We start from the raw sequence: 24,573 nt of genomic DNA on the forward strand, positions 1-24,573 counted from the left end.
GATATGTGGAAATACTGGAGTGTGAGATCCATCCCCTTGGTTTGGGCACCAGAGCAGTGGGGGGGAGGGGTGGTCTCAGGGCTGCACCTCCAGCCCCCACCCCCTACCCCCCCAACCCAACTCACCTAGTTGCCCTTCCCGCCGCGCGACACCCCTCCTTCCAAGTGGTGGCGCCAGAGCTCTGCCCATGTTGCAGCCAGGGCACCGCCACCCAGCAGAGCTCACCTGGAGACCCCCCACCACCACCAGGGCATACTCCAGCCCAGCTCCAGCCTTACCTTGGCCACCAAATTCAGGCCACCAAGCCCACTTCCTGGGCTGCCCTTGCAGCTTGGTGGTGAGTGTATGTAGAGGGGAATGGGTGGGAGGGATAAACTGGACAAGGTGTACCTCAAGCCCCAGAAAACTGAAAGATCCTAGGCTGGGAGTGGGGGCCAGCCTGAACTGGAAGAAAAGATTCTGGAAACTTCTAAGTAGGCGTGAAAGTCCCCAGGAGGCCCTGTGGCCACCCCCTACCCTTCAAATTCCCTCTGGGTCTAAGGAAGGTAAAGGTGTATGTGAGGTTGCAGAAATGGAAGGCCTGGTTTGGTAAGGAATGTTTATTGAGTCCCACTGTATACGGATGCTAACAATCATCAACAGCTCTCATGTGCCCAAAGCAGCGTATGCATGATCTCGTGGGACCGTTTTACAGGTCCAGACGCAGGTTTGGAGAAGTAACAATAGTGGTGGTAGTGGGATTTTTATAAATCAGCAAGCATTTATTGGGCTCTTCCTTTTATCTCAGCTTTATCCCCACATGGCTGTCAGGTCCCACACACCTACTTCTGGCTGCCTTGCCTCTCTGACCTCATGGGACCTCCTTGAGGTGCATCCCTGCCAAACTGCTCCCCCCTCCCAGACACCACACAGTGGATCCCCTTGTCTCTTTTGAGTCTTGCTCAAGTGTTACCGCAAAGCAAGGTACTCCCTGGCCCCCCTATTTAAAAGTGCACTCACCCCCCATCCTCCCAACCCCCTTCACCACTCTTCATTTCCCCATAGCACTTCTCTCTCACCATGCTCTAGCCTTTACTTGTCTCATGCTTATTCCCTCTCTCCCTCCTGACTGATGTCGGCCCCACAAGAGCAGGGTCTTTGTTATTTTTCATTCATCATTAAATCCCCAACTCAAAGATCAGGGTCTGGGCCACAGCCGGCTGCTCACTAAGCATTCCTGGAACGAACAGAATCTTCACAGCGGCCCCCGGAGGTCCGTTCCGCCATTGCCCTTGCAGAGGAGCCTGAGGCTCAGAGATGCCCAGCGACTTGCTCACAGTCACACAGCTGGCAAATGGTGGGGCTCTGACACACGCTCTCGTCCCCACAGGTCCGGCGAGTGGCCTGCGGACGATGGCCTCAGCCCCCCGGAGCTAGAGCCCGCCCCCCTCAACCCCCTGCCGGCAGGATGCGGCTGTGGAAGGCGGTGGCGGCGACCTTGGCCTTCGTGAGCGTGGACGTGGGCGTGACCACGGCCATCTACCTCCTCAGCCACCTGGACCGCAGCGTGCTGGAGGACCTCCGCCACTTCAACATCTTCGACTCGGTGCTGGACCTGTGGGCGGCCTGCCTGTACCGCAGCTGCCTGCTGCTGGGCGCCACCCTCGGCGTGGCCAAGAACAGCTCCCTGGGGCCGCGGCGGCTGCGGGCCTCCCGCACCGTCATCACCCTCGTGTGCCTCTTCGTGGGCATCTACGCCGTGGTCAAGCTGCTGCTCTTCTCCGAGGTGCGCCAGCCGGTCCGCGACCCCTGGTTCTGGGCCCTCTTTGCGTGGACCTACCTGTCGCTCGCCGCCTCCTTCCTGCTCTGGTGGCTGCTGTCCTGCGTGCGGCCGGACGCCGAGGTCCTCGGGTCGGGGACAGGGGCGGGGGCCCAGGGCTTCCCCGGGGGGCGCCAGGCCCCGGCCGAGCAGGCGTCGGGGGCCACGCTGCAGAAGCTGCTGTCCTACGCCAAGCCCGACGTGGCCTTTCTCGTGGCCGCCTCCTTCTTCCTCATCGTGGCGGCTCTGGGTGAGTGAGCCCCGCGGGGTGGGGGTGCCCACGGGGTGGGGTCGGCAGAGGGGCTGCTGCTGTTTTCCTCTTAAGCTCTCGACTTTTTTTTTAACTTTTTAAATTGTGAAATATAACGTATTTACAAAAAGCCAGTCATTTTCAAAGCACAGTTCAACACGTAGTTCCAGAACAGATTTCAGAGTTTATCACGGGCTGCCATTCTGCTATTACAGAGTTTTCCTTCTAGCTGCTCCAAAACACTGGAAGCGATAAGGAATGTTAATACAGTGACTTAGCAGTCACACACCTATGTTAAATCCTGTTTTCTCTGTTACAACTCTTCCTTCGCCTTTGATCCTTTTCCTAATCAATAGGGATCTTTAGGCAATGCCCGATCTGACTTTTTTATGTTGAGAAGGGGTGTTCACACTAAAGGATGGGGAAATGTGATCAGTACTTGACTCATACGGTTCAAAAATCAAATGGAGTGTCCTAGACATGCAGTGGAATATTATTCAGCCATGAAAAGGAATGACATTCTTGTCCCTGCTGTGATATGGCTGAACTTTGACAATAATGATGCTCAATGAAAGAAGCCAGACACAAAAGGATATGCACATATGAGTCCACTCACATAAAATATCTAGAATATGCCAATCCATGGAGACAGAACGTGAACTGGAGGTTGTCAGAGGCTGGGGTGGGGGGAAGGGGGAGTGAATACTGATGGGAACAGAGTTTCTGCTTGGGGTGATGAAGTAATTTGCAAATACTTGCACAACACTGTGAATGTAATTAATGCCACTGCACACTTTAAAATGGTTGAAATGGCAAATTTTCTGTTATATATAGTTTATGACAATTTTTAAAAATCAAGTTGATATAGAAAAGGTAAACATTCCGAGTTTCACTCCTAATTCTGTCTCTGTCTACCCTGATCCCCCTGCCCAGGGCTAGCTACCCAGAAAAGTTCCAGAAACTTCCAAGTGGGCAGGAAACCACTTTTAATCATTTCTTCTGTACGCTTCCTGTGTTTCCTCAAGCAGTACAAGCAAATAAGAATATATGTTATTCCTTCACCCTTTAGACATGTTCTGCACTCTTGTTTTGTTTTTTGCTTTTTAAAATTTCATACATTCTGAGATTTTTCCTGGTCAGTACCTTGTTCTTTTATACAACTGCGTGGTATTCCATTGTGCGGCAGTGCCTTCTACTGTTTTGGTGATCTTCTGCTAAAGAGTCGGGCTTATTTGAGTTGTTTTCAGTCTTTTTGTCTTACAATGAATAGCCTTGTGTGTTAGTTTGTAAGCTGCTAAAATGCAACATACTAGAACTGGAACAGCTTTTAAAAACGGAATTTAATAAGTTATAAGTTTACGGTTCTAAAGCCTTGGAAATGTCCAAATTAAGGCACCACCAAGAGGTTACCTTCATTCAAGAAAGGCTGCTGCCATCCAGAACACCTGGGAAGGCTTGTAGCTAGGTCTGCTAGCTTTTCCTCCTCATTTCATAAAGTTTCCCTGGGGGACGTTTTCCTTCTGCTTCTCCAAAGGTCTCTGGCCACATGGCTCTGTCGGTCCTAAAGCCTTTTCCAAAAGGGTTCCCTCGTAAAGGGCTCCAGTAAGCAACCCCACCTTGAATGGGTGGAGACCCATCTCCATGGAAACCATCTACTGAAACTGAGTGGGTCACATCTCTGTGGAAACAATTAAAAAGATCCCACCCAGCAATATTGAATGAGGATGGAAGAACTTGGCGTTTCTGGGGTACACAACAGATTCAAACCAGCATACCTTGTTTATATTCTTATTTCATATAAGAATATAAACGCATGACAAATTCCTGGAAGTGAGATCCCTGGGTCAAAAGCACTTTTTGTAATGAAAAGGACTAGAAGGCATAGAAAACATCAGAGTATGTTGCCTGTAGTAAGATTAAATATTTTTTTCACGAAACTTTTGTTTTGGTTATGTAACATGTGGACCGTGCTGTGGCTCGTGATGTAAAGCATATTCGTTAGCGTGCGTCATGTCCGAACATCCACATTGTTGCAAATCCCCACTCCAGCGCTATGGGGGGAGGGGGTGACACTGAAGGGCCGGAGCTCCACGAATTCTGGGGTTGGCAAGGCTTGGGTTCAGGGCCTTGTCCAGCTCCTTCCCAGCCACGGGGCCTAGGGCAGGTTCCCTACACTGCCAAGCTCAGTCTCCTCTTCTGTAGAATGGGAACCGTTTGCGTCCTTGTGTCGTCAGCGTTGTGAAGCTGGAATAAAATCAGATAGGAGACGGACTAGCACAGAACTGGGCATGTCAGGAATGTCAGCTGGTACGGGGTTTTTAAAACGTTAAGTCACAGGGGACAGAGTCTGAGGGCTGCTGCAATGCCAGAATGTTCTCAGAGAGGCTGGGAGAACCCCAGGGCAGGCTCCGACGCTTTAACCCCTTTCGTCCTGTTACTTACCTTCTGTCTTCCAGGCCCCAGCCCCTTAGCAGCTGTGTGGTCTTAGGCAACTTACTTGCCTCTAAGTCTCAGAACATTTTCATGACTCCAGAAAGGAAAGGGCAGGGAGGGACAGAGGTAGTAGGGAAGGGACAGAGGGAGAAGTGGAAGACGGGAAGGAGGAAGGGAGGCAGGGAAGAAGGAAGGAAGGGAGGGGGGAAGAAGGAAGGAAACCCAAAATCTCCCATACCATTATCCCCCCTTATTGACCCTTTAGCATTGGCATGGTATGTTTGTTGCTGTTGATGAAAGAATGTTACAATATCACTGTTAACTATAGTCCACAGTTTACAGTAGGTACGTTTTCCCCGTATACCCCTCTATTATTAACTCCTTGTAATAGTACGTTTGTTCTCATTCGTGAAAGAACTTCTTAAAATTTGTTTGGTTAACCACAGTCATTGTCCGCTGTTAGGAGTCACTGCGTTCTACTCCCATGTTTTAACCACTAACTTTCCTTCTAGTGACAAACATGACTCTGAACTTTCCCTTTCAACCACAGCCACACACACAATTCAGTGCTGTTAATTCCACTCACCATGGTGTGAACCATCACCTCTACCCATTTCCAGACATTTCCAGTCAACCTAGATGAAAATTCAGGATGCATTAAGCATCTGTTCCCCAGTCTCTACCTTCATTCTTTTCTGGTCACCTGTTTCCTTTAAAAAAAATCGTGTTAACATATGTAACAAATCTTGCCATTCAAATCATTTTTTTCTTTCTTTTTAAAACAAATTTTAAATTTTATTCCCATTTTAACAACTTGCTAGTATACAGTTCAGTGGCATTAATTACAGTTGCAGTGTTGGGCTGCTATTACTGCCAGAGTAACCAAAACTCTTCTGCCACCCCAAAAAGAAACTCTGTATCCACTAACCAGTAACTTGCCCCTGTCCCTGCCCCTCATAACCTCGAATTCTTCCTTTTTTTTCTTTTGTTATTTTCTAATCCCCCTTTTTTAAAAGTATGTAATTCAGAAATATTTATCACAACCAGAGAAGGGTCTAAGAATTTCCTGAAGATGCTGTGCACAAAGCATTCTAGTTAGTCACAGACAGTTTGGTTGTTTGGGGATTTTTTTTCCCTGCAAGGTGTTTTCTTATTATTATTTTTTTATATTTATATTTTAGAGAAGTTGTAGGTTTACAGAGAAGCCGTGTAGAAAATTCTGAATTCCCATGTTCACCCCCTCCCCAGCTTTCCTGTTAACCCTTTGTGTTAGTGTGGTCCCTTTGTTACAATTGCTGAGCCAATATTATTGTAATTATATTATTAACTGTAGTTCATTGTTTATAGCAGGAGTTTATTGCAACTCACTCTTTGTTGTACAAAGAGTGGTTTTCCAAAGATTTTCCTTGTGGTCACATATATCCAACATAAAATTTCCATTTTAACTGCGTTCAAGGAAACAATTCAGTGGTGCTAATTGTGTGCTCGCTGTGCTTCCATTACCAGCAACCCAAACAGAAACTCTGCCCCCATTAAGCAGTGACATCCCTTCCCCATCCCCACCCCGTTCCCTGGCGACCTCGAATCTACTGTGCATCTCCATGAATTTGCTTATTCTGGATGCTTCATACAAGCGGGATCCTATAGTATCTGTCCTTCTGCATCTGGCTTGTTTCACTCAACATGTTGTCAGGATGCACCTGTACTGTAGCCTGGCATCAGAACTTCATCCCTTCTTATGAATGAATAACCCTTCTCCTTTTTTATTTTTTGTTTTTGGGGTTTTTGGTTTTTTTTAGAGTAAGCAGGTAGAAATTTATTAAGTTCACATGCAGAGCAAGTTGCACACGGGGCATCTCGCAAGTGAGGAGGGCACGGGCCCTGGCGTGGGGATGCCCTGCTTTTATTGCTGGCCTGCACTTAGTCCCTGCCTCTCCTCCTCCCCAGGGCGCCGCCCGGTGGCAGGCCGTCCATCCGGGAGGGTCGGTGGGCCCCACCCCTCTCCATCGGTGACTCTCCCAGGTGGGGTCCTTGTTCCGGGTGGGTGGGTGTCCCGGGCCCTCTGCCTGCCCCTGCCCCAGGCCCCTGCACGGCTTTCCCTCCCCTCCCTGTTCTGGCCTCAGCACCCCTCAGTGAGGTCTCCCCACTTTATTTCGGGGTGCTCGGGGACGACAGCCCGTCCTGTCGCCTTCCTGCTGTTAGGGGCATTGGCCGCCTCATTTACGTCAGGAGGGAAAGCATGGGGGGTCGGAGGGGCTGAAAACCTTCGCCTCCGCCTTGCGAGGAGTGAAAGGCTTCTAGTCTGGAGGGAATGACCACGGTGCGAAGCTTGAGAATGCAAATGCCGATGAATAAGCAGGAGGAGGATAAGGCGGGGAGCAGGCCTCAGAGAGGCTTAGACAGGTGAGATGGGGAAGAGGGATGGAGATGACCATCGTTCAGGTCTGAGAGTGACTCAGCCAGGGGGCTCATTCCTGCTTGGGGGTAGAGGAGGGCGCAGGTGCTCAGGTCAGGGGTGCAGGGGTGCAGCTCAGATGGGGCTTGGCTGGGCTGCGGCTTTGCCTGCTGAACCCCTTTCCTTTTAACCACACGGTTTCTTCTACTCATGCTTTGAAGCCTGAAAGTCCGCTCCTTGAGAAAACCTTCCCAGATTCTACCCAGTGTGGCCTGAAATCATGCACCTGTCCCCCCACCCCCTCCCCTACCAGGCAGGGCCCGGTTTGACTTACCCCAGGTCCCCAGCACCCAGCACAGCACCGGGCTTACTGAGTGAATGCGTGACCACCCTGCCTATATGGGCAGATGCCACCCTGCGGCCTCGTTTCTCCCAGTGGCTCAGCGCCGTTGGCTTCACATGCAGCCTAGTGGGTTTTACCAGCCTGTAAGTTCAGGTGAAGGGCCCAGACCTGAGGCCCGGCGCCTGACATTACCAGTCACTTCAGGCAAATTACATAACCTGACCAAGCCTCAGTTTTCCATCCTGTCAAATGGGGGCTTCATCAGATTGTTGTGAGACTGAGATGAAGTGCTAAAAAAGTTATTGTGATTATTAGCAATTATTTTTCCATCAACAATCATCCCATGGTTCCAGATGTCTCTTTATTTTGTAATCTGAAAGAAGAACCACCCATTGGGGAAAGAAAGTTACAGTGTTCACATTGAGTATCTCCTAGTAAATTAAGATACTTCAATAGAGGCTTCACAGTAACCCAACTGCATAAACTTGGGCAGGTTACATAAACTCACTGAGCCTCAGTTTCCTCTTCTGTCCAGTGGGAAGAATAATAAAACAATAGGATTATTGGGTGACATTTGAGACTTTAAGGGGTTAAAGGAGCAGATATCCAGAGGAAGAGCATTCAGGCAGCGGCCACAGCCTGTGCAAAGGTCCTGAGGCAGAAAGGTGCCTGGCTGTTAAAAGACCAGTTAGTAAGGAGGCCAGTGAGTCTGGAGCAGAGGGAGCAGGAGAAGCAGCCAGGTCAACCACAGGGGCCCAGGCGGGCAGGGTGGGTGTTGCGGGCCGCTGCAGGGGCTTTGGCTGTTACCCTGGGTGAAGTGGAAGCCCTTGGACTGTTTAGAGCGAAGGAGTAACAAGTTGTGGCTTAGGATTAAGACAGCGTCGTGTACCAGGGCAAGGCAGTGGGGGTGGTGAGTGTGGTAAAACTGTGAAGGTAGCACCATGGGATTTGCTGATTTGTTCAGATGGTTTCATATGGTTCTTGCGAAGATTGGACAAGAGAGCTTGCATAACATGCTTTGCACAGCATCTGTACCCGAGAAAATGACCATCATGGTTATTATCATGATTGGTGCTTGCTAAGCATTGGATCACTGTTGGAACTCGTGGATGCCCTTGCTTCCCTGTGGGTAAACTGAGGCAGAACTGAACAGTGGTGGCTGGGGACACCATGTGGGTGACGATGGAGGGGCCAGGGTCCTCTAGGCTGCCACCTCGTGGTGCCAGTGCCAGGTGCCAGCAGAGGGCACTAGTACCCCACAGAAGGCCTGGCTGTTAGGCAGAGCTGGCCAGGGAGGGGTCAGCTGGACCTGCTCAGGATTTCTTATTGACCTTTATTGAGTGTCTGCTGTATGTCCAGCCCTGAACCGGGCTCTGCCTGTGGGAAGAACTCCAGGGGGAGTAGCTACAGCTAAACCCAGGTTCTGGGGTGCACTGGACACAGTGTGACCACTTCCCACGTCCACTATTGCCATAAGGTGAGAGTTGGCCTTCTGGATTGTCGGGGGAAAGGGATAAGGAAAGAGCCCCAACTAGGAAGCCTGTTTGGGTTTGAGTCCAGGACCTTCCCTTCCCAGCTGTGTGACCTTGGACAAATTGCTTAGCCTCTCTGAATCTCCCATTGCACCTCCACAAAATAGGAGTGCCTGTCCCTGCTCAGCCTCCTCCCCAGGGTTGCTCTGAAGACACATGGCTAAGGAGTCACCTGCCTGCTGTAAAGTGCCCATCGCCAAGCAAGGAGGAGCGAATTTCCAGCATGGCCAGGGCTCCTCTGCTCCAAGGTTCTAGAAGGAGAATTATCCACCAAGAAGGAGAATGCAGTCAGCCCTGACATGTGTCAGCCTCGATGGCCACACGGCCCGACCCCAGCTTCGCCACTTAGCAGAGTGTGCGTGCAGAGGGCATATGCAAGCGCGTGGGGGGTGCTTCCTCTCTGCCTGCAGCTGGCAACAGAGTTGCAGAGTTAGCCCCCAGGGGTTCCTGTGCTCCTGGCCTCTCCCACAAGTGGGGCGTTAAGCAGCACAGGGGGCCCCTATGTCCTACGATGACGAGAAACGGGAAAACCCCAGCCCCCTGATGGTAGAGCCCCCTGAGCTGGCCCTGTCCCTGGCAGGAGAGACCTTCCTCCCCTACTACACGGGCCGCGCCATCGACGGCATCGTCATCCAGAAGAGCATGGAGCAGTTCAGCGCGGCTGTCACTGTCATGTGTGTGCTCGCCATCGGCAGGTAGTGGCCCCCGCTGCCCAGGCCCAGCGCCGTGGCAATCTGCTCCCACGCCGGCCTGGGACCCATGGCCCATCGGCGGACCGAGCTCTAGGCTCCCGACCGGGCAGCCTTGGCCTCTTGGCCTTGGTGCCCACTGCTCCCCTTTCGCCCTCCCTGGCAGGAATCTGGGCCTGAGATGAGGCCCAGGCCTGGTCCGCTCTGTTCTGGAAGGAAGAGGGCTTGGCTGGCACATCAGGGTCCCTCGTCCTCTACCCTCGCTCTCCTCTACCCCCTTACCTTAGGGCCTGCAGCTGGGGGTGAGGAAGACCCTGAGGGGCCCCAGAGGGTGGGCTCGAGGCCCCTCCCCGGACGCCTCCCCACAGCAGGGAGCAGGGGCAGCCGGGTGGGGTTGCCGGTTGCCGGAAGGATGTCGTGCTATAACATCTCTTATCTGCAATTAGCTCATTTGCCGCAGGTATTCGGGGCGGCATTTTTACCCTCATATTTGCCAGACTGAACATTCGCCTTCGAAACCGCCTGTTCCGCTCGCTGGTGTCGCAGGAGATGAGCTTCTTTGACGAGAACCGCACAGGTGGGCGCTCCCAGGGTGCAAGGTGACCGGAACGGTGGGGTGGGGGATGGGCCCTGCTGCTGACTTTTCCTGTCAGCTCTCCCAAGGCCTGGCTCTGCCTCCGGCCCTCCTGGGGAGCTGCCTGCCCCTCAGAGTGGTTGTGAGCTGTGGCTGCTGCAGGGGACCAAGGTGGGAACCCCGAGGGCCCAATTCTGTGCCAGCCTGTGGCCCTCCCAGGACCCTCTCCCACGGACGGTGCCAGGCAGAGCAGGCAAGGTCAAGACCCCAGGCTCTGGGGACCCCCCACCCAGGCTTGGCTGGAACGTGGCTCCATCCCTCATTCACTCATCTGCTCTGAACCTCGGTGTTCCCGTCTGTAAAATGGGAACAGTGAAGGCAGCCACCCCGTGGCATTGGGAAGCTCTTAGCTCAGTGTCCGGCGCTTGGTCAGTGGTGGCCGAGCTTCTTATTGCTCTGCGAAGGCGAGCGTTACCGCCTCCACCAGCAGCCCAGCTACAGACGTGGGTTTGGACCCTGGCTCAGGCGTGTGGGGCTGAGCCCCGGGTCTTCCCCTCCACCAGCCCGGCTGCTCGGCCGCCTCCTGCCTACGGGGGAAGGGACGGAGGGGACCAGGGCTGGGCGCAGAGGAGCCCTGGGTGGGGGGCGGTTGGCTCCTTCTTCTGCCCCCCACCCCCGGCCTGGGAGGAGCGGGCAGGTCCCAGCGCCCCCAGCCCATCCCGGGAGACCCAGCACTCCATCTCCGCCGCGGGGCCTGAGCTGCCTCTGTTCCAGGGGACCTCATCTCCCGCCTCACCTCGGACACCACCATGGTCAGCGACCTGGTCTCCCAGAACATCAACATCTTCCTGCGGAACGCGGTCAAGGTCACGGGCGTGGTGGTCTTCATGTTCAGCCTGTCGTGGCAGCTCTCGCTGGTCACCTTCACGGGCTTCCCCATCATCATGATGGTGTCCGACGTCTACGGCAAGTACTACAAGGTAGGGGCCGCTCGCACGCGTGCGGCCGTGCCAGAAGCATTTATTGAGCACCTACCGTGTTCCAGGCGCTGAGCTCTGTCAGTGGAACAGAGAAGGGGAGAGCTGGAGGGAGCGGGGGTTGCATTTTAAATCCATCCTTCGGAGAAGGTGACGTCTCAGTTACGTCTCGGGGACGCATGCCCAAGCAGAGGGCACAGCCAGTGCAAAGGCCCTGAGGTGGCACCACACCCGGGGTATTACAGGAACCGCAGGGAGGCCAGCGGGGTGGAGCAGTGAGCCGGGGGAGGCTGTGAGATGAGGTCAGGGAGGTGAGTGGCTGAGGCCTTGGTGAGGACTTTGGTTTCTATTGAGTAGCCAGGTCTGCTCTCTTTTTCTAGGATGTACATTAATGTGGGGGATGAGATTGGGCCTCCATGAGTTAGAGCCCTGCCATGGCATGGCAGTGGGCAGGCTGCGGTCCCTTGCTACCACTCCCTTCTCCTGCTTCCCAAGTGCTGGGAGGTCCCTGGGGGACCAGGTTCAGGTGGGCAGGGCCGTGACCCCATGATGTGGATGGTAGTCCCTTCCCCAGCACCCCAGGCCTGCCAGGGGAGGACGGGGAGAAGAGCTCCTGAGCAGGAGGCCTTGAGGACGTGCGTCAGCCCCTGGTGGTTTGGGGTGTGAGGGCGCCCCCACATCTACCAGAACCCTGGATTCCTGCGACCTGCGGCCATCGTGAGGAAGGGCGCTGTCTCCTGCCCAGGCCCTGGATGATTCTGTCCCCATCACCCACTGGGCAGCCTTGTCCAGCCTCACGCGAGGACCCACAGCCCCAGGTCCTGTGCCTCACCGAGTAGAAAAAGTAAATACACGAGCTGGCGCTGCAGCCCTGGTTCCCTTCCTCTGCGCCCGCCCTGCCCTTTCCGCTGGCCCCCGGGAAGGGAGCAGGGAGCGCCATAGCAGCCCCCACTGGTCTCCACCTCCAGGTTTGGCTGGACGATCCACATTTTCCACCCCATACCTGGATGTGCTGAGTATAGACATCATTGAGTCATTGCCACAAGCCACACACACTTCCCACCCACAGCCGGGCGTGACTCAGGCATGGCGTGGCCTTCCCAGGATGCCGGAACATGCCGTGTGCTTCTGATGGCCAGGTGTGACCCGCAGGTCAGGGGGCGTGCCGGCCCATGATCCCATCCCAGCCTCAGGCAGCTGCCTACCCGGCGGGTTGAACCCTGCCCAACCCAGGGCGCTGCCAGAACTCCAGCGGGCAGCAGCCTGGCGGGTCACACACACTTTGGCCCATTCCTAGCTGACCACCCCCAGTTATCAGCACACAGTGTGGGAGGATTTCACAGCCCATGAAAGATGGTCCCGTGTCACCTTCTAGAACCTGGATGGGAGTTCTGTAAATTCCATGCCAACTCTCAGACTCTGTGGTTTAGTGTACGTGGATGTCAGTGGTGCCCCCTTCATGTTGGCGTTCTCGTACAGTGTACAACCTGAGTACCTGTCCAGGGCACCCTGCTCTTAGGTCAGCAAAGGGCAGGTGTGGAGGTTCCTCTTCTGAAAGGATCGCTTAAAACCATGCAGTCCTGGAGTAGCAGAGATGGTGGCCAGCTCCCCATCCCTCGGGAGCTGGAGACGCTGCCCAAGGCCCCAGCTGGAGTTCATTCTCTGAGTCTATCAAGTCAAGCTAGGTGGTCAGAGGAGAAAGAGGAGCCAGGCCAGGTCCTTTTGTCCCTGCAGCTCCCTGCATACCCCTGGCACTGGAATGGAATGGGGTCCAGGTACATAGTAAGTCGGCCTGTTTTGGGGTCTCTTCCTTTGCCCCCCCATCTGTAGAGGCTCTCTAAAGAGGTCCAGAACGCCCTGGCCAGGGCCAGCAACACCGCCGAGGAGACCATCAGTGCCATGAGCACGGTGCGGAGCTTTGCCAACGAGGAGGAGGAGGCGGAGGTGTACTCCCGGAAGCTGCAGCAGGTGTACCAGCTGAACCGGAAGGAGGCGGCAGCCTACACCTACTACGTCTGGGGCAGCGGGGTAGGTGCCCCCGGCCTGGGGCTCTGACCGTGCAGGAGGGGAGGCAAAGACGGGATCCCTCGAGCCAAGACATCTGCCCAGGGCCCCGTGTGTCAGTGTCAGCTGGCTGCCCCTGACTTCATCCAGCCCCAGCTCTCTGCTTGTCCACGGAGGATCCTTCTAGAAAAGATGCAGGCTGCTGGTGAGCACCCTCACAGGGCGCTCCTCTCTCCCTGTCTGCAGGGCGTGGGGGCAGCATATGAAATTTCTTTCCCCAGCCTGGGAAACAGCCCTGCCAAGGGGAAGGGGGATCAGGCCCGACCCCACTCTCGGGCAGGCCAAGCCCCCACCAGGGCCGGCCAAGGAGAAGGGGCTGCAGTGCAGCTCAGCAAGCCCAGCGGTTAGCGGCACACCCACCTGCAGGGGGCGCCCTTCCGAAGCTTGCACTCAGGGCCCCGTGTTCTCACTGCTGACTTAGTTCTCGCCAGTATGGTGGGGTGGGCAGTGGTGGAGGGGGGGTGCTTGGGAGTGGGCCAGGGAAGCTCTAAGGGGGCTTCAGGGCTACTCAGAGCCCACTCCTTCCCAGATGATCCATTTGGCCCTAGGTTGGCCAGGCTGCCAGAGACACAACACCCCCCTCCTGGAACCTGGAGGGGGAAAACAAACGCCCCCATCCCATCCTGCCCTGCCTGGCTCGCTGGGGGACCTTGACGGTGGACTCGCCCTCTCTGAGCCACGGTCTTGCTCTCCCTGGGTGGGGGCAGGGGGTAATAGTCCCACCAGGCCTAGCAGAGGAGCCGGGGCGGCCCAGCGTGTGCTGGGGCCTTCCAAAGGATGCCTTGTCCCCAGGCCCAGAGCCTCTGGCCGCCTGCATGGGGGTCTTGGCCGGGAAACACTGCCAGGGCAGCAGAGGGCAGCGGGAGTGGAGACTGCCCTGGGGAGGGGGGCCACCCCTGGCTGCTGGCAAGTGTCCCTGTGTGGGGCCCGAGCCGGGGCTGCCCTGACCTCTCCCTGCAGGGGGGGATGGGCTCCACCCCCCAGCGTGCCCCCCCTCTGCCCCCAGCTCACGCTGCTGGTGGTCCAGGTCAGCATTCTCTACTACGGGGGCCACCTCGTCATCTCGGGGCAGATGACCAGCGGCAACCTCATCTCCTTCATCATCTATGAGTTCGTCCTGGGAGACTGCATGGAGGTGAGGGGGGTCGAGAACCGGTGGGGCGTGTTCCCGGGGGTCCTAGGGGGGAGGCATTTCTTTTTGAAGGAGGTAGGTGGAGAGGAACTGATCATGGCTGTGTGACACTAGTACCAAAAAGGACAGCAGCTCTGCTGATGGGGCAAAGTGCCCACAACAGCAATGAATTGAGGAACTGCCCCAAAGAGCCCTGTGCATGTGGAAGTGTCGCACAGACTCCTGTTTCTCAGAGCAGGAAGCTGCGGCTCGGCGAGGCCACGTGGGGCTGCACGGGAATTGGGGCCCAGGGCAAGAGGGCCTGACTTCGCCTCTCCCCACCTAAAGGGGGGTGCCCAGAGCAAAGCAGGCGCCATCTAGATGACAGCTCAGCTTGCTTTCCCCTCAAGGGTCAGGGTTCAACAGCAGCTGATTGCCTCGGGAGGTGGTCCCAGGAAAGGCAGGTGAGAGGTGAGGCGGGGAAGGGCAGGGAGTCAGCCGGAGAGGCCTCAGGGGCCTGTTCCCACGGTGGGCATCTGGACCCACCTGGGGAAGCCCTGGAGGCTGAGAGCAGGTCCCCCTGCAGGCCAGGAGGGAACATTTACACTCAAGCTGCCAGCGGGTGGTGCTTGGAGGGGGGGGTGCTAGTCCTGTAATGTGTGCCCCCTGCACGCCCCCAATCCTTCAAGCAGCAGAGGATGGTCCCTCGTGCACTAAAGGCTCTGGGGTGGGGGTGAGGGGCTCCCAGCAGCTGCTTCGCACGTGTGGGCAAAAAGGTACATACCCAAGGAGCCCGGTGCAGCGTTCTCCATAACAGTGAAAGAGTAAAGCAGCCCTAAGTGCCCACCCACCAGGGATCAGATAAATATGGTCCCTCCGTAGTCCAGACTCAGTGCACCTATCCTGCAAAATGCTAGGCAGCAGATAAAAGAATGGGGTCGATCCGGGTGAGCCACCATTGAAAGAACTCCGGGACACACCAGTAAGAGAAAGAAGCAACAAATCCCTGGTCCATGGATAAAAGGATCCCATCTGCATATTTTTATAAAAATCTCAAAATTGTTGAATCATACATGTAAATGCACAGAGAAAGGGCTAGAAAGATACAGCACCCTGGGAAAGTTCTAAAGGTTACCTCTGGATCATTGGGGCATTAAGGGCAACTTCCACGCAATATTTATATCTTGATATTAATAATATCCTGATACTAAGGATGACAACCAAAGCCACTGTGTAACGAGCACTTACTAGCTGGCGAGCTTGCTTGTAAGACTTCACACATGTTACGCTGTTCCATGTGCATAGCACTGTGACACTGACACTAAGTTTCCACCTTTCCCCGATGAGGAACCTGAACTTGGAAGCCAGATGTACCTGAGTGCAAATCCTGGCTCTGCCACTTTCCAGCTGTGTGACCTGGGGCAAATTACTTGAGTTCTCTGTGCTTCTGTTTCCTCCTAAGCAGAAAGGAGATAATAATAGAACCTACCTTCTGGCATATAGGAAGTGCTCAGTAAAGTACCCATTATTACTACTCACACTTATATAGGCAGTACTTTAACACAAGGAGAACGTATTTATGTAGTGTGTAAGTCCAGATCCATTTCTTTAATGGAAAAAAGAATATGCTACGGCATCCAGAAGACACGTTGTGATTCCTGTTCTGGCACGTTCCCGCCGCGGGACGACAGCGGCTGGCTCCAGAGGCTTCTTGGTGCTTCCGTTTTCCCACGTGGGGGTGATAACACCCTCTTTGCTGAGCTGCAAAAAGGAGTAACAATAACGATCAAGACACCTGGGCTCCTGATACGTCCTCACACACGGCATAATTTTTATTGTTATCCTCACGTTTTTTCATAGTCATTATCTATTGTGCCAGCAGGTGGCACCCCAGCAGCCCTCCTTTCATGCGTCCCCCAGGACTGCCCTCTCCTTGCTCACTCTGCTCCCCAAGTCCCCCCATCTCTCTGGCAGTAGGGGGTGAGTCCCAGGAGTGGGGGCGATGGTGGGACAGGAGTGTTTGTCTCCCCTCCCCGCAGTCGGTGGGCTCCGTCTACAGCGGCCTAATGCAAGGGGTGGGGGCTGCCGAGAAGGTGTTCGAGTTCATTGACCGGCAGCCCACCATGGTGCATGACGGGAGCCTGGCCCCTGACCACCTGGAGGGCCAGGTGGACTTTGAGAACGTGACCTTCACCTACCGCACCCGGCCCCACACCCAAGTCCTGCAGGTGAGTGGGGAGCCCAGGGCTGCCAAAAGCCTTCCTTGGCTCATCCCATTTCTTGTGCAGCCACCATGCTCCAGGCACACTGGTACTGCAACCAGGAATCCCTAGGACGAGTCCTTATCCTCGTGGAGTTTACGCCCTAGTTGGGGAAGGCTGATCATTAACAGAGTAACTCCAGATAATAAGTGCTAGGAAAATAATAAATCAGGCTGGTATGACTGGAGAAATCTGGGTGTATGGGAGTGGTGATAGTCAAGGAGGGCTTCTTGGAGGAGGTGGCATTTGGGTTGAGACCTGAACGAGGAGCAAGAGCCAGCCAGGTGGCTCTCTTAGGCAGAGGAGACAGCAAGTATGAAGGTGCTGCCAGGGAAGCCGGGCATCCTGTGGGCTGGCAGGGCACTCGCCTGTATCCTAGGCCAAAGCACTCAGCCTCGGGGAGCTGAGCCCCTGACCCCACACCATGCCTACTTGTTCCTTGCAGAATGTCTCCTTCAGCCTGACCCCGGGCAAGGTGACTGCCCTCGTGGGGCCCTCGGGCAGCGGGAAGAGCTCCTGCGTCAACGTCCTGGAGAACTTCTACCCCCTGGAGGGGGGTCGAGTGCTGCTGGACGGGAAGCCCATCGGTGCATACGAACACAAGTACCTGCACAGAGTGGTAGGTGCCTGGGCCTCTCCCGCCCTCCTCTGCCCATTCCTTGTCGAACCTTTCTTGTGAGATACAGTATCGAAGCAGAGAAGGGCATAAAGGCTAAATGAATGAATTGGTTCAAAGAATTATCACCAATGTAACCCCCTACCCCAGGTCAAGAAATAGAACATTCCGGCATTCTGGAAGCCTCTATATATCCCTTCTCTTCCCCCAGGGGCAATGTCTTAGCTGGCTTTTAAAAATATTTTATTGTGGATATTTAAATATATTATATATATTGTATATATATATATTGTGTATATATATACATATATATATAAATATATATATACGTAAATTGTGAGATTTTAACCACTTTCAAGTATACAGTTCAGTGACATAAGAATATTCACAATGTTGTACAATTATCACCATCATCTATTTTCAAAATATTTCATCACTCTAAAAAGAAACTCTGTACCTATCAAGCATTACCTCCCCCCAACTTCCAGCCCCTAGCAGCCTCTAATCTACTTTACGTCTCTGTGGATTTGCTTGTTCTAGGTATTTCATATAAGTGGAATCATACAGTATTTGTCCTTTAGTCTGACTTTTGTGATTGTCACTTCCTGGCTTTTCTCTAGTTTTGCCATCTCAGTGTGTTTCCCCAAACAGTAAAGCTGTGTTTTGCCTGGGCTTGAACTTCACTTGGATGGAATTGTGACTTGTGCCTCTTGCTTTTTCCAATCCACCTTGCTCCTGGGAGTCATCCAGCTTGAAGCCGTGGTAGTAACACATTCGTTTTATTATTGCTGGAAGGGATTCCACCATGTAAACGTACTGCAATCCGTTTACACTTTCTGCTTCTGACGGATGTTTGGATAGTTTCCCACTTTTGACCGTTACCAGCAATACTGATGTGGAAATTCTTACCCACATTTCCTGGTGTGTATAGCACATGCTCCTTGGAGTAAAACAGCTCAGTGATAGCGGATGCCCACGCCCAGCTTTAGTAGTTATTGCCACGACCAAGTTCTTAGGTGATTGAACTCCCCAGGCAGAGTCCTAATTGTTCTGCCTTGTCTGCACTTAATATGGTCAGCCCTGAATTTAGGGTAGCGGCAGCTCACTGTGTTTTTTGTTTGTTTGTTTGTTTGTTTTTTACATGGGCAGGCACCGGGAATCGAACCCGGGTCCAACCCGGGTCCTCGGGCATGGCAGGCAAGCACTCTTACCCGCTGAGCCACCGTGGCCCGCCCAGCTCACTGTGTTTTTGTGCTTTTCCCTGATCACTAAAGATATTAGGTGCCTTTTCATGTAGTTGTTGTCCATTTGGATTTCCTCTTTTGTAAATGCCCCGTGCAATTTAAAATTTTAAAAATTTTCATAAACACAAAAGAGTAAAATGCCACACTCCAACTATATGCCCATATTTTTTGGTAAATTTTAGAACTAAGAAATGAGACTTCTTCTCCTCCTTGACCTCCGAATTCTATCCCATGGAGGTAGCCAGTGTTAACAATTTAGTAAACATCTTTTCCAACCGATTTTCTATCCTTATGTAAATATAAAGACAGATAAAGACCCACCTATACGATTTTGAACAAAAGTAGAATCATGCTTTGTTTTGATCTGCAGTTTTGTTTTATAGACACATTGTAATTATTTAACCCATCCTCAGTTTATGGACAGCTAGACTATTTCTTATCCCTTCCTTTTCTTTTCCCTTATTTGAAATGATGTGATAATATCTTCTATACTATTATTTTTGTAGGCCAGATTTGTAACTTATTTTGTCCTGTGGGCTCACAGGACCACGGATCCTTGAAATCACCCTCTTGGGAGGCAGGGGGCAATACCAGAGCAAATTTTATGGCCCAAAGGCCTGCTCTCACCCCTTGCTTCCTGCTCTGACACCTTCACTCACAGAGCCACATTCTCACTCTCTTTTTGAACCCCAGGTTGGGGGGCACACGGTGAGCGCTCCCTCGCGGGGTGGGGGTGGGGGCCCGGGAACCTGGCTTAGCTCAGCGTGGCAAATGTAGGGGCCCCTTTTGTTGGTCGGTGGAGGGTGGTGCTGAGGCCATGGGCACATCTGCTGGGGCCTCTGCAGGCCGCGATCAGGTTCCAGGCCTGGGGCTGGCGTGGTTCCCGGTGACAGCCAAACGGGCCATTGCTGGCCTCTCATGCCCTGGCCCTCCACCCCAACAGATCTCCCTGGTGAGCCAGGAGCCTGTGCTGTTTGCCCGCTCCATCACGGACAACATCTCCTACGGCCTGCCCCCCATGCCCTTCGAGACGGTGGTGGAGGCAGCACAGAAGGCCAACGCGCACGGCTTCATCATGGAGCTCCAGGACGGCTACAATACAGGTACCTGCCCCGGCCCCCGGCCCCGCCTTCCGCCCTCTGAGTTGAGCGCTGCCGTCTGCCAGCTGCTCTCTGTGACTTCATCTTGAAATTTCACTCTTGGAAAGGGGATATTCGATGGTCCAAAAATAATAATATAATATATATATATAAAGATACACAGTGAAAAGTTTTATTCTATCCCTGTATCCATTCCCAGTGCCCTCCTGCTGTCACCGAAACTTCTTTCACTGGTTTCTTGCGCGTCCTTTTGGCATTTCTTTATGCAAATATGAATATACATTTTATCCCCCACTCCCTTTATGTGCAAAAAGTAGCACCTGATACTTGCTGTCCTACACTTGGCTTTTTTTTTACTTAATGTGGTGTCTTGATGGTTTGCCCATGTATGTACCCAGAAAGCATCCTCATTCTCTCTCTCTTTTTTTTTTAACATGGGCAGGTACCAGAAAGCAAACCCTACTTATTTTTTAAATGCGTTATTAGAAAGGCCACATGCTGGAGCATACTGTGGCTATTCAAAAGAGAATGAGGACAAAAGAATAAAAAAGGGTGGTGCGACAGTAGCTCAGTGGCAGAATTCTCGCCTGCCATGAGAGGAGACCCGGGTTCAATTCCCGATGCCTGCCCATGCCAAAAAAGGAAAACAAAGAAATAACTTAATTGCTCGGTTTCCTATTGATAGACATTTGAGTTTTTAATCTTTTGCAACAATGGTACTGAGAGTCTGATGACCCGTCCCTTCTTCGTGTGAGTACAAGAATTAAGCTGTAGAAACAATTCACAGAGGTGGCTTTGTTGGGGCCAAGGTTGTGCATTATAATTTTAACCCCTTTGCCACACACACTGAGGAATGCAGGGTTAAGCATTGCAGCCCTATCGGTCCAAGCCACAGGCATTGTCCCAACCACACGTGCCCCATGAACCCAGGAGACATTTCCCCACAGCTTCACCCGCAAAGGGTATTATTATCATACGTTTGGGTTTTCACCCAATTACTGGGTGAAAAAGGGTACATTGAGTGTCACCTTAATGTGCATGCCTCCGAGGAACAGACAGACAGAGCGCATTGTTTAGACTTGTCAGTAGTTCCAGCCAGCGCCCCATCTCCCTTTTTCATTTTATTGTGGCAGCATATATAAAACATAACATTTGCCATTGAAGCCACTTTCATGTATGCAACATAATGCATGCAACTCGGTGGCACCATCCACGGTCAAAACTTTTTCATCGCCCCAGACAGAAACTCTGTCCCCATTAAACAATAACTCCCCACCCCCCTCCCTCCTGCTCCTCTTCACCTCTAGCCTACTTTCTGTCTATGGATTTGCTTTTTCTGGTTAATTCAGATAAGCAGAGTCATTCACCACTTGTCCTTTTGGGTCTAGGGTCTTTCACTGAACATCGTGTTTTGGAGGTTCATGCATTAGCACTTTTTATGGCTGCATAATATTCTGCTGCATGGGTGCGCTGCCTTTTGTTTACCCGTGGCCCTTTTAATGGCACTTTTTCCTGAAGAGCTGGCCCCACCCAGACTCCACAGTCCTGGAGGGAAAGGTGAAGGAAGGAAGGAAGGGGGCTTCCTGCTCTAACTGAGGGCTGGCCCCACTTCACCCTCCTGCTCACCTCTTCCATCTGCCTCCACCACGCAGAGACAGGGGAGAAGGGTGCCCAGCTGTCGGGTGGCCAGAAGCAGCGGGTGGCAATGGCCCGGGCTCTGGTGCGAAACCCGCCCGTCCTCGTCCTGGATGAAGCCACCAGCGCGCTGGACGCAGAGAGCGAGTATCTGGTGAGTGGTGGTGGAGCGGCCGGAGCAGGGGTGCCTGCAGCCAGCAGCCCTCACCCAGCAGACAGGTGCTGGGAAGGGCTTAGACATGCCAAAAGGGCTCTCTCCCAGGCCACAAGCTTCCCGGACGGATGGATTCCTGGGGTTGCCAGGGCCCTGTCTCCCAGCCCCCACCAGAGCCGCCACTGTATGAATCGGGGAAAGAAAGGGCACTAGAGCTTGAAGCACAGCCCCGCAGCTTGTCACTGTGGCCCTAAGCAAGTCTCTTCCTTCCTCTGAACCTGTTTCTCATGGCGAAGGCGGGCCCAGTGATGCACCTGTAGGCGGCTGGGCGGCTCAATGTGTCTGCGGATTGATTCGTTCATTATTCCAGTATTTCCTGAGCCCCTCCTGGGTGCTGTAGCCGTTCTAGGTGCTGGGGTGATAGCGGCCACCAGGCCAGACAAAGACCCCTGCCCTGTGGTGTTTCCAGGCTAGTGGAAGTATGAGTTCAAGTAGGAGTTCAGCTTGTGGCCAGTGCCACAAAGAGAATAGACTGGGGTCTCCAGGAGAACCAGGGGTCCCTTACCAGCTGAGCCGAGACCCGAAAGACCAGGAGCCGGGCCTGGGAAGACCTGGTGAAGGGTGACCCAGGGCCAAGGCATGGGGGGGACTGGGCTCGGCAAGCTCAAGGCAGAACAGAGAGGTCAGTGCCATGGGGGGGTCCCCCAGCCCAGGCTGGCAAGGGCAGTTACAGGAGGCACACACTCCCCGGCCCCGGGAAGGAGCTTGGATTGTATCCCTGGAGGGAGAAGAAAGGATGGGAGGTTTGGGACAGGAACCAGGAGAGCATTGATGAGACTTTTTTAATCCAGGTGGGGAAGGGTGGGGGGGTGGGGGGCTGGCTCCAGGTGAGACGTTCTAGGGATGGAGGTGGAAAGCTGGAACCGGTGAGCCTGGGAGGTAGAATCCCCAGCTTGGCCAAACGCACGGGGGATGGGCCCAGGGAAAGGCAAGGAATTGAGGGTGACGCCTGGTGTTGCTGGCCTGAGCTTTTGGGGGACGGGAAGGCCAGAGGAGGAGCAGGTCAGGGGTTAGCATGTTACTCACCTGCGCTTTCCCGGGGTCAGCACAGGAGCGGGACGCCCTGTCTCCCCTAATCCTCACCGAAGCCGAGGAGGGAGCCTGTGGGAGCCCCGTTTTACGGAGACGCTGAGCGGCAGCAAGGAGGGGGCAGTGGGGGAACTGGGGGTGGGGTGGGGACGGGGCGGGGGAGGGACTCAGGGCGGGAGGAAAGGGGTGGGTGTGGCAGGGGGCGTGGGGGGCAAGGGGCGGGGACTCAGGGGGAGGGGGGGAGGGGGGGCAGGGGGGGCCGTGGCGCGGGATTCGGAGGTGGGGAGGGACTCAGGGCGGGGGGGGCGGGGCCTCGATGCGGAGGCGGGGCTGCCGCTGAGCCGCCGCTGTCCGCGCAGATCCAGCAGGCCATCCTGGGTCCCCTGCGGAGGCACACGGTGCTGGTCATCGCGCACCGGCTGAGCACGGTGGAGCGCGCGCACCGCATCGTGGTGCTGGACAAGGGCCGCGTGGTGCAGCAGGGCACCCACCAGCAGCTGCTGGCCCAGGGCGGCCTCTACGCCAGGCTGGTGCAGCGGCAGATGCTGGGACTCGAGCCCGCCGCCGACCACACCCCTGGCCCCCCGGAGCCGCCGGGCGACCCCTGCCGCAGGGCCTGAGCCGCCGCCCCGCCTCGCCTCTGGAGCGCCTGCCTGGCAGGGGTGTTGGCCCGGGCCCGTGTCACCGGAGAGCGACCTGCCGTGTTCCGCCTGTCAGCGCTTCCTGCATCGTGCCCCTGCTCCTGCCCTTGTTCCCCCACCCCCGGTGGCCAGGCACCATCCCTCCGGTCCGGGAGGGAAGGCCCGGCTGCTGTCCCCTCCTGGTTTTCCCCCCGCTCTTCAGGGCAGGTGGAGCTGCCTTTTTAAACCCGGATCTTTGCAGGGTTTTTACTGCTGGGTGTGATGGGGCCCAGCCAACTCCCAGATGCTGAGAACACTTTTCCAATTGGGAGTCACAGGGGGCAGGTTCACTGAGATGGTTCAGAAACCTCCCAGCCAGGGGTGAGAGATCCTCCCTAATAGCCTGGGGCCTCAGGGAGAACTAGGCTTCCACCCTTCATAGGAGGGGATTCCCAGAGCAGGGAGAAAGGAATGGGACTTCCTGCCTCTCGCTGGTCCCAGCTCTGGGAAATCTGCCAAATCCGAGCCAGTCTCACTGTGAACCACTACAGACCTTAACTGGGGGAGTGAGGGGCTGGCCAGGCCGTGGGGCACCCCTGGCCCTGAACACCCATGTTTCGCCCGTTGGCCCTCTGCCTCCCCCCTCTTTCCATGCCCCTCCCCTGCTGGCAGGCCCCCTCCCACCCTCTCTACTCCTGCTCTACCCTCTGGAGCCCTTGGATGTATGCGAGACACATTCTCCTCTCTGGTGGATGGGTCAGTGGCAAAGCCCGGATTCAGGATTTGCAGGGAGCTCCAAACTGTCCGGAGAAGCTAGAAGCCGGTCAATAAAGTGTACTACCTCTGACCTCTGCACGCTGCCCTCTGCCTGGGCCGTCTGCCCACGCGCCCCATCTCCTGGTTAGGTTTCTCGCCTTCTGCAGTTGGTGGAGCTGCAGAGAGACTTTGTGTGGTCTCGGGCATTTTCCCAGCAGGGGAACACCCCATCTGTCTCCTCACACCTCCAGGATCTCCAGCGTAGACAATCATGTCTGTCTGTCTGTCTCCCTGGGACTTGGCAGTGTGATTAGACACAGTCTCCTCCAGATTCCAGGGACCTCTGCCTCCCAGGGAAGCCAAGGCCCGGCAAATGCCAGCTATTCTTTTCCATCAAGGCTGGACCACCCCACACTCACAGCAGCCTGAGGAGCAGGGAAATAGCAGGTCCCAGGAGAGCCTGCTCAGAACTCAGGCCAGGAAGACCCTGTGGGGGTTTTCGCTTGTGGAGTTGTGGGGAAGTCTGGGGTGCCAAGAGGGGAGTGTAGCAGTGGCTTTTTACCATCTGGTGGAAAAGTACTTTGACGTTTTAACTACTGGTACAGTTACACTGCATATATCAGCTCAGGGTCAACCATGTTCCCATTTTTCTGCCTAATAAACTGAGGCCTGAGATGCAGACTATGACCAACCGGGCCCCTGCCTGCTGCTCTCAGAGGAGTGGGTTTGCATGGAACATCTTACCTCTCTCGGCCCCTCGGGCTTCCACCCTGAAGAAGCCATTATGAGTCTCAGAAGCAGGTCTCACAGCAAGAACATGCTCGGACTGAGGCTGGGGTTCCAGGTGGAATTGGAAAGGCACAAGGTACTGTGTCCATTCTCGCTGACTCCTTACAGCAACACTGTGAGACCAGTTTCTCCCCATGCTGAAG

At 54.5% G+C, this 24,573-nt stretch overlaps 1 protein-coding gene across 4 annotated transcripts in view; it reads left to right on the top strand.

The window, feature by feature from the left end:
* ABCB9 (ATP binding cassette subfamily B member 9) overlaps window positions 1–22,885 on the top strand; it is a 33,630-nt gene extending 10,745 nt beyond the window's left edge. For all 4 annotated transcript variants that reach the window (XM_077159691.1, XM_077159692.1, XM_077159694.1 and 1 more), the window contains 11 exons: window positions 1,370–2,048; window positions 9,332–9,446; window positions 9,887–10,017; window positions 10,789–10,994; window positions 12,822–13,019; window positions 14,062–14,190; window positions 16,206–16,394; window positions 16,873–17,046; window positions 19,231–19,390; window positions 21,040–21,176; window positions 22,625–22,885. In XM_077159691.1, coding sequence (XP_077015806.1) covers window positions 1,448–2,048; window positions 9,332–9,446; window positions 9,887–10,017; window positions 10,789–10,994; window positions 12,822–13,019; window positions 14,062–14,190; window positions 16,206–16,394; window positions 16,873–17,046; window positions 19,231–19,390; window positions 21,040–21,176; window positions 22,625–22,885 — 2,301 coding nt within the window. In that variant the 5' untranslated portion in view covers window positions 1,370–1,447. The remainder of the gene's footprint in view (window positions 1–1,369; window positions 2,049–9,331; window positions 9,447–9,886; window positions 10,018–10,788; window positions 10,995–12,821; window positions 13,020–14,061; window positions 14,191–16,205; window positions 16,395–16,872; window positions 17,047–19,230; window positions 19,391–21,039; window positions 21,177–22,624) is intronic.
* Window positions 22,886–24,573: the final 1,688 nt, after the last annotated feature.

Source organism: Tamandua tetradactyla, chromosome 5, assembly GCF_023851605.1.
Source record: "Tamandua tetradactyla isolate mTamTet1 chromosome 5, mTamTet1.pri, whole genome shotgun sequence".
Classification (NCBI taxonomy): Eukaryota; Metazoa; Chordata; class Mammalia; order Pilosa; family Myrmecophagidae; genus Tamandua; species Tamandua tetradactyla.